Raw genomic sequence first — 9,632 nt, 5'->3', positions numbered from 1 at the left:
TGGGAGACAGAGAAACATGTTAACATAGACAAATAGACAGCTGCTTGGCAGTCCTAGGCAAGGGGAGGGCAGTGTGCTTCAGTGCAATGATAGCTGACACACAATTCCACATATGAGTAGAGGGCACGCAACCAGCAATATGCATTAGGTATGTGCCTTGCTAAATGGAATGTTGATAGGCTTATTATATTTCCAATTGTGTTTTGAGTTATTTTGTGCTTGTANGCATGGATATGTGTGTATGTGTGTGCACGCACAAATGCGTTCAGTTGTGAATAGCAAAGGACACTGTGAGGGAGCCAGTTCTCTGTGTCCACCATGTAGGTCTTTAAGATTGAACTCAAGTCTGACATCAGGATCCTTTATCACTGAGCCATTTAGCCTGCTTGAAACATTGGTATTCTGCCAGAGTGGCTGTCACACAGTAAGATAATACTAACAGAGTGCTTAGAATGTACTACCCACAGTGCGGACCAGATGCTTGCCATACACAAAGATCTATGCTTAAACAGTGCCTGGCACAGAAAGAACAGTTCTAGTGGGGCTCAACACAGTGACAATAATAATAGGAAATGTTTGGGATGACAGAAAAAGTATCCTAACAATGTTTGGCACATCCTGCAAAATTGCTAAGAAAACAAACACGTGACAAATGCTTAACTCAGAATTCTACTAGACTTTTATAAATAAATAAATTTAGATATAAATGTATATGATCAATAAATATATAAATATATGTATGTATCTATAATGCTGATATTTAGTCTTTCAAAGCTGGAGCTGTGATGTTGAATTGCNACTCCATCCTTCTTCCAACGTGGGCTTATTTCGACTGTCTGTGGTTGAGACAAGAAAGTGAAGGGAGAGAAATGCTAGTGAGTTTCCACCACCTACTCAGCGCTCTGTTTCCACCTGTCCTTCACAGCCTGCCTGCTCTCCTTCCGCCCAGCTTCAGAGCTCTGCCCCACAAGCACACCCTTTTCTAGAGCATGTGCCTACCTCACCAGAAGAAGTACTGGCCTACACTTTGAGTGCTAATCTGGGATTTAGAAGCCCATAGCACACTGGCTAAGGAAGGTCTCCAAACTACCCAGCACTAGAGTAAAGGAAGCATGACATGTTACTTCCCGTTCAGTCTTGCACCCCAAAGGACTAGAAGTGGATGATTGGGTAGGGTCTAATACCATATGGGAAACGTGTGTGTTCTGGGTGTTGTGAGATGTGTCAGAGGACCACTTACCATTTCAGTAATCATCATCTTCTTCNTCTTCAGAATCACTAATCTCTTNATATATNACTCGATACTTCCTCTCTCGCAGCCGGTGGCTCCAAACATTGACCTGATGGCCACCAGTTTCTAAAATGTGGAGAGGTTAGTGCATGAGTGCTAGGCATTTCTCATCAGAAAAGAACAGGGCTTGTCCCTCCCATGAGCCCATGTGCCTTTACTGCTGCCTCACAGAGATTGAGATGTCACCCATGTAGCAATACAGACCAAAGGTCAGTTTGGGTTATACCGTCCAGTGTACTGTCTTGTCCCCATCAGCTTCCTTATCCCCTGTTTTAGATTTCCCATTTTATGCTCCATTAGGAGGAGGGCCCAGTGACCATTCCCTTATATTGTATGGATTTCAGGGTTAGCTTCAGAGCATGTAGAAGACTAATCCAGTGTCACACGACTTTCAGAAGGACAAGTCAAATTATCATTATAGAGACCCATTCTAACATCTGAACTGGTGCTGGGGGAGTGCCTCGAACAGTCCAAGGAAACCACAGTATTGTTTCCCTGTGCTTTCCTCTCATCCATGCCACCCAATTGTCTGTCCCCAAAGCTTGTGCTTTCTCTTGGGTATGCCAGTATCTCTGAGCCTACTGTTCTTGGAACACATTTTGGGTTATTCCTCACCATGCTGCCATCTTCAGCAGGTTTAAACACTGAAGCACATATTCAGGTAGTGAGTAGTATGTTTGTATTGTCTTAGAGGTTAAGTGTCTTCTCATGTATTTTTCTAAATGTTCTATTAGAATGTAGTAGTTATATATGTTGTTCCATTTCATTATTATATTTTATATGCATATATAATATATTTTGATCACGTGTGTTCCTAAAGGCTCACATGAGTCACACCGATGCCCTTCCTCCCTACCCCTAGATTCCCTTTTATTGTCTCTTGGTTGGTATCAGTGAGACCCAGTGAGTTTAGTTAGGCTTACTTATATGTGCATTGGGCNTCATTGGCCTTTTCCCCTAGCACCTGGCAACTGCCATCATATCCTCTGAGAGGGGCAGAAGCTGGTGAGCCCCTCCTTCCATGGCAGAATGTTAAAGGGCTTGATCTTTTGCAGGTGTTTTTAAAGGATTTTTCAAAACATATTAATCACACTTGACAAAGTAGTTCACTTTTTGTAACTAAATAAAATAAGAACACGGGTGTTTAAATGGGAAACAAATGTCCTAAGTAAACCTAGTTTCCGGAGCTACAATGTTTGCCTTTATATTGTTATTACACTGTCGTTTGCACAAGCAGAAGAGATGTAATTAAGAGTGAGGAACAAAGATTAGGCAAAGAAAAGCGCTGGAGAAAGCCAAAGGCTCTGGGACAGGCTGGAATATGAAGTATGCACACAGAATCTGGTGGTGCACTGCGTGCACAGTAAGTAAAGGGTGAACAGAATGAAGGAGACAGCACTGCATGCGCCGTGGTGGCACATGCAGGTGAATGCACCATGGTGGCATGTGGCAATGAACGCACCATGGCAGTGGGTGCAGGTGAATGCAACGTGGTGGCTTGTGCCAATGAACAAACCATGGCAGTGTGTGCAGGTGAATGCAATGTGGTGGCATGTGCAGATTAACACACTGTGCTGGTGCGTCCAGGTGAATGCACAGTGGTGGTGTGTGTAGGTGAATGCACTGTGGTGCCTTGTGCAGATGATCACACCTTGGTGGTGTGTGCAGGTGAAAGCAGCAGGGTCCTGGGAAGAGAGAAAGGAGCCTTTGATGTAGCTATTAAAGAACCTCGTGGCAGAGGGGGTATCACACTTGATGCTGGTGAGAGCACTTCAAGAGGAATGGGGCATGGTGGTGCCTACACCCTATCTGTTGATATGCCAAGATGTGCCATTAGTCACTAATCCTCAGCTAGCTACCTTTCATTCACCTTGCTGAGTCATTCATGAGGGGGTATATGTACTACTAAAAGAAGNCAGAGACTGAATGGATAGCCATTTATTGTATATTGACATTTGTCTTTGTGTGTGTCTCTGTGTATGTGGAACATGTGTGTGGGTATGCCTGTGGAGGAAACACTGTGTCAGATACTCTGGAACTGGAGTGTCAGATAATAGTAAGCANCTACATATGCACTATNAGGGTCCCTCCCTTCACACAGTCAGTCCTTAGCTGGGTCCTNACTGGCCACNAACCTCAGCTCCCAGAACTCTCTCTCCACTACACTGGACCCTGCAGCTGCGGAAACCCCCATTCCATAGTCAGCTGCATCCGGGGGTTCCCCTGGCTTGGGGCTGTGGGGCAGACAGTTCTCAGGTATAGCTATGTCCTGAACTTGATCACAGTGGAAGGGGTCCACCATGAAAGCCCTGTCATTTGTAGCCAGACGAGTGCATGGGCCCTTCACAGAGCATAGGCCAGCTGAAGATCCCTATGTGGAAAGTGAGTGTCAGGATGAAAGTATGTGCAAGCTCTGTGAGAGAATACTGACAGGAGCATCACCAGGGCTTCAGAAACTAATTAAGACTCGACTACACTTCAGTGGGTAGGGATACAGGATAGCAAGCTAGTGGAACTGCTCTTTGGGTCAGTAATTTAGAACAGTTGAGGCAATCCTCTTTATGAGTAGTCTAAGTACTAAAATGCTCTAATTGAAGAAACGCAGGTCTTGTACTGTACGTCTGACCAAGACCCTGGAGTTGCACAGGACCAATGGGAAACCTGTTACTATGATTTTGCTAAATGAATGTATTACAAACTATCTTCTAAATTCATCCATCTCTACCCATAGGTAAAGGAGCTCTCAGACAGCATCCGAGAAGTTGTTTTGTACAGTGATTGGTGGCTAATGCAGAAAGCCCATCTTGATAGACTGCAAAAAGTAAGTGCCTATGGATTGCCCAGCAAAATATCAAACATGTCACACACTTTCCACCAAAGCTCAAGTTCCATCACAGAAGAGGGGGATGGAGAGATTTGAAGAGGCAGAAGACATTCGGGCCAGAGCAATGTAGGGTTTAAGGGATATGACATGGTTATTAGACTCATGAACACACAGTAGGTGTCTTTGCCCCCATGACCTGCACAAGTTCAAGCCTGCCAGCACTCTGGCATGGAGTGAGTGGGAACTCATGTGCTCTTAAGGGTAGGTGGCTTTTGTGGAAAGAAGAGTCTGTTTTAACAGTATGGCCACTGGTAGATCAGCTATACTCTAGTGGATGGTTCTACATCCCACAGTATGTAGATAGCACAAATTGTCCTTGGGGGTTTTTTTAATAAAAAAAAAAATTTAAAAAGGTATGGATGTTTGGTGAAAAACAGCTAGGAAAGATGTTTTATATTCATGAGATGAAAGGGTGGGTTATGTGTGAATATGATTAAAATAAATTATATATAATCCACAAAAATTAAACATATACCACATTGACAAACAATAACTAATGTTAAGGACTAGGAAATAGATTGCAGCCAACCTGCCAAGTTGGAATCATTCTCTCCAGAGGCAAGTCTTCCTTCTACATTATGAATACTTATTGTCACTGATGTCAGCTATAAAAGAGAATCAGTGAAAAGGCATTTTGTCAAATAGTAATCTACAGGGGGTGTTTCTGCTACTTGATATAGGGTGTTCTAATTTGCTGGATAATATTTAGGATAGTGCCTGAAAAATAAATAAAAATATCACACACCAAAATTAACCAGACCCAAGGATTCAAAGACTATAACTGTATGGACTAAGCATATATAACTCTATGAAAGATACAGTTTAAACTGGCACTTGAAACAGCATGTGAAACTTCACATTAAAATTTACACATTAAGTATCAAATATATATTTATACACATCCACCACCAAGAAGAAAACTATGTCCTCAACAATGTGGACATGAAAAAAGAAAAAAAGGAAAAGAGGTGGCCTGCGAGATGGCTCAGCAGTTAAGAGCACTGAATGCTCTTCCGAAACTCTTGAGTTCAAATCCCAGCAACCACATGGTGGCTCACAACCATCTGTAATGAGATCTCATGCCCTCTTCTGGGGATGTCTGAAGACAGCTACAGTGTACTAACATATAATAATAAATAAGTCTTAAAAATAAAACAATGTGGACATAAACTGAGGGACAAACAGGGTGCACTCCTACAGAAAGAAGTGATACTTGCCTTCATTCGTTTTCTAGGTGTCACACCAAAAGATCCTACAAAGCATTCATCTACAGATAGTGACAAATAAGAAAGTTTTGTGTGTTAGTAAATATTCAAAAGGCTCAGAGTCTTGCTGGTTTAGGGAAGGCTAGAGTGGAGAGTGGGCCCATTCATGGAGGAGGAGCTAGTGGAGCCTGGCTTTCTTTCACCTGACCAAGGACAGGTGTCCTTTTAGAAGTCTCCTTCTGATTGGTTAGGAAGTGTCAGCTAAGCCTCATCACTGCCTCGCCCCCTCACAAGCTGGTAGGACACAGGATATTCTGACTCTCTTTGAAGTTGTTACACATTGGCCATTTACTTTTTATCCAGAGTAATGTACACACTAATGTTTTAGAATTGTACATGACAGGATCTTCTACATAATCCTCAGAATGAGCTCTNTTCCACACAACCCTGATCTGAAGAAGAAAAGAGCTGCCAATCATCTTAGCGTGCATCTTGACTGAGAAGGTGCCCTTTCACAGCCTCTCCCTGATCACTCACCTTCACTGTCATGAACTTCAATGCCTTCGACCAGGGATTGCTTGGCCTGNTCCTTGCCACGCATGAAAACTGGTTGGTTCACGGTGACCCCTAAGAGGAAGCAGTGTGCTTGTTCTTTAACAGGCAGCANAACGAGGGGAAATGCTGCTAGGAGCTGGGCTACAGCCCAGATCTTAAGGCCCACAAGAGGCCTGAGCCCTATTGCCTATGATCTATGCTGTCAGCTCTGCACAGGATGGAAAAGAGCAGCAGGCTCGACAAGCACTTTGACATTTCTCAGGAAAGAAAGGTATCAGGGGAGAGGGCCCTGCTACAGGTTGAGATAATGTGGCAGAGAAAACAAACTGGAAACCCCCAGACTGGTCTGAATCCAGATTTCATCTTACCTAGGTCGGTCATTCTGGTGTAGTTTCTTTTCATGTACACATAGGCACTTTTCTGCCATTCAGTCAGCTTTCCCCACTCTTCATCAGAGAAGTATGTAGAAATATCCTGGAAGGCCTAGAAAAGAAGGGAATGAAATCTCTGGCAACTGCTCTGCTGAATGTGTGTGCCATTCATCCCAGAATGCCCTCTGTGACGGACGACCTTTGTGGTCCACCAGAGAATCAAGACAATCGATCCTGGGAAATATGAGGGTTGAGGGAGAGACAGCCTTTTCCCCAGCCACTAGAAATGCTCAATGCTGCTCGAGTGTTCTCCTCACCCATTTACAAGGGACTGAGTGTCACCAAATGAATGTAGTACTAGGTCACTAATCTGAAGTCCTCGGGGAGGCTGTACAAGGACTCATGGAGCATTTGTGCATGGAGAGAAATCCAGAGACTTATGGAGGTCCATGGAGACTGTAGTCCTTGTTACAAGTGCCTCTTACTTCCACCTTCTGATAAGCCATTCTACAGTGGCCCTTGGTCACTCAGCTGCTTCTGTNCACCCCNCTAACTGGCCCCCTCACCTTGCAGATGGTCTTTGGTTCATAAAGCACTTCCATGGGGATCTTTACACAGGAACTCACTGTTTCCATGTCAGTGTGATTTTGAACAGACACCATCTTTTCTTCTTCAAGCGCAAAACCAAATGTCCTGTGAAGGAAGGGATTTCAGATAGACAGTAAGAGNCGGGTGCTGACATTTCTTGTACTCCTTTTCACCCTGAGATAATCTATCCTTGATTAGGTCTATGGGAGAGTTTGTGGTTAGGAATAAATTAGATTCTATGAACACGCATAAACATGTATGAAGGTTCCTGAGTCTTTGAGAGTGGGTCAGGTGTCTGTCCTGATTAATTGCCCTGAAGTTTTCATGGAGATTAAAGGAAATAGAAAGTTATTGAATTGGGCAAGCACATGTTCTCACTCAGGCGAGGAAAGTGAAAACTGATTTCATAGAGGATAAGGATGCAGCCGTTGTCACTAGAATATGGGTGGTGAGGAGTTCAGAAGAAGAAGGTACACCAAGCACCAAATACAAGCAGAGAGGAAGAATAGCTGCTAGTGTTTTACAAGACCCTTTAGTGACTAGTTTGTGGCTACCTTGGGTGAGTTGTAAGGGAGGAAGAGAAGCCAGAGTTCCCTTCCTATGCCTGTAACACAGGGTAGTTGGGAGGCTNAGGCAGAAGGGTCGTATGTTCAAGGCCTGTCTGAATCAATATAAAGTGAGATCTAAGCCAGTCTGAGTAATATATATTTAAATCCTGTCTCAAAGAAGCAATCAGGGTTTAAGTTGTAGCTTAGTAGTAGGATTCTTATGTAACATGGGAGTGGCCCTTGCATTAATTCCCTAGTTTTGCCAAAAAAGAAAAGAGTAGGAGAGAGAAATCATAAAGCTTCACTCCTGTGGAAATCAATAGGAAAAACAGAGAAATATGATGAATTAGGCATATTTGATAAGCAGACACAGGTGTGTCTTCAACCATCATACTTTCCCTATATGTTACCTCCCATGCTCCTTTCCTGTAGTCTCTTCCAGCTCTGGGTTATTGTGTAACATTTCCAGAATTTTCTGTTCCCTAGTAAATAAATGCTTTAACTTCATATTTTATTACAAAAGTAATAGGCACAGAGAGGCTTCACCCAGCACCTGATGGAAACAGATGCACAGACACACAGCCAAACATTAGGCTGAGCTTAGGGAACCCTGAGAAGAGGGGGAGGAAGGGCTGAAGGAGACAGAAGGCTCAAGGACACTAGAAAAAAACTTAACAATCAAATAATTTTGGTCCATAGGGGCTCATGGAGACTGAACCGCCATCCAGGGAGTGTGCGTGGAATGGAGTTAAGCCCTCTACACATATAACAGTTGAGCTTGTCTTCATGTGGGACTCCTAACTGCAGGAGCAGGGGCTGTCTGTGTTCTGTTGCCTGCCTTTGGGACTCTTTCCTCCTTGGTTACCTTTAGCCTTAACAGAGGATGTGCCTAGTCTTCCTACAACTTGATATGCTAAGACTGCTTGATATCCATGGGAGGGCTGCCCTTTCCTGAAGAGGAACAGAGGAGGAGTGGATGGGGATAGAAGGGAGGTGGGTGGAGGAATTGGAAGAGAGAAGGGAAGGAACTGCAATTGGGGATTAGGGTAAGTAAATAAGTTAATAAATAGATTTAAAAGTAATAGACACATTAAACTTTTAAATAAAAGACATTTTGGGCACCTGCTGAAACTTAAATACATGTGTCTACATCATTACCTACTCAAGTTTTTCCCCTGGAGACAGAATGTGGCTACATTGCTAAGGTTAACAGAAAAACTATGGACCCAAACACTTCTCCTGTACCCGCCTTTTAAGGAATTTAGATGACCATTTTGTGGTACAGTGCCCTGCATCGTGTGTAGATATTATGTGGTGTGTCCAATATATACATGGTGAGAGGATTGCCACAGATTTAATAGTCCCCCCCCCAACTGATGGTTTCCAGGGACCTAGGAAATGGCTATATGTTGATGCTATGCTTAAAGGGGGTAAACATGTTAAGTAGAGTATAACACGCTGGGCTGTTACTAGGGTGGTTTAGATAACATACCTAGAATATCCACATCTACAGGACCAACTGTCACACAAGGTCAAAGAACTTGGCACATCTCAAGATACACTAACCATGGATCCTCAAACTAAACCCCTCAGAAATCTTTTAGTGAGTAGACATTGAGGTTTCTCTGGGACCTTGAAGATTGTATCTTTATCCAAGAGGAAGTTCAAAAGTAGCCCCTAGGACAGAGATCATTTGCTGTCACTGAAGATGGAGGACATCTCAAGGCACATAGTTTCAAAGTTTGTGAAGCTAAGAGATACACTGCTTCCCTCAAAAAGAGTGGCATACTGTCTATCAGACATAAAAGGGTTATAATTTCTAGGTTTCTTAAGTAATTGCCCAGTGACAGTTTAGCTCAAAGAACAGTTCTAAGGGCTGAGGAATGCTGGAGACACAAGAAAGGCACAAGTTGGTCTATACAGGCTAACTTTTCTGTCTGTTAAGGTTTAGTTTACTGGGACATCCCCAAGGAATAACCTACCTCAGACAGGAAGGGACAAAGGAGTGTTTCTCCAAGAAGAGACCCAAAAAAGCACCTTGATTCAGCTGTTGCTAGAGACTCAGCAGCCAGAGCAGCCAAACCCTTTGAATTCCTCAGGGAACTGAAGGGGGAAGTGAGGTAAGAACGGAATGTTGGAGCCCAGGGTTCCAGGCAGGAAGTACATCACCAAAGGGATGTACTAAATATC

General features: G+C 43.5%; 1 protein-coding gene and 1 long non-coding RNA gene across 3 annotated transcripts; one reads left to right on the top strand and one right to left on the bottom strand.

Moving 5' to 3' along the window:
• Positions 1 to 1,240: 1,240 nt before the first annotated feature.
• On the bottom strand, positions 1,241 to 9,594 carry LOC110288879 (protein SSXA1-like). Of its 2 annotated transcripts, XM_029473902.1 has the most exons (7): positions 9,425 to 9,480; positions 6,873 to 6,999; positions 6,304 to 6,418; positions 5,918 to 6,007; positions 5,393 to 5,442; positions 4,705 to 4,780; positions 1,245 to 1,357 (listed from the first exon to the last, which is right to left on the bottom strand). In XM_029473902.1, the coding sequence occupies exons 2-7, from the start codon at positions 6,966 to 6,968 to the stop codon at positions 1,245 to 1,247; spliced, it is 540 nt and encodes a 179-aa protein (XP_029329762.1). In that variant the 5' UTR covers positions 6,969 to 6,999; positions 9,425 to 9,480. The 2 variants fall into 2 exon arrangements, with proteins under 2 accessions (XP_029329761.1, XP_029329762.1); XM_029473901.1 differs by lacking the exons at positions 4,705 to 4,780; positions 5,393 to 5,442 and having other exon boundaries at positions 1,241 to 1,357; positions 9,425 to 9,594.
• LOC115030346 lies at positions 1,355 to 8,579 on the top strand. Its single transcript, XR_003835924.1, has 2 exons — positions 1,355 to 4,112; positions 8,142 to 8,579. It is a non-coding gene; the product is annotated as an uncharacterized LOC115030346 (long non-coding RNA).
• Positions 9,595 to 9,632: the final 38 nt, after the last annotated feature.

Source organism: Mus caroli, unplaced genomic scaffold, assembly GCF_900094665.2.
Source record: "Mus caroli unplaced genomic scaffold, CAROLI_EIJ_v1.1 scaffold_19748_1, whole genome shotgun sequence".
Lineage (NCBI taxonomy): Eukaryota > Metazoa > Chordata > Mammalia > Rodentia > Muridae > Mus > Mus caroli.
This window is presented reverse-complemented; position numbering and strand designations above follow the sequence as displayed.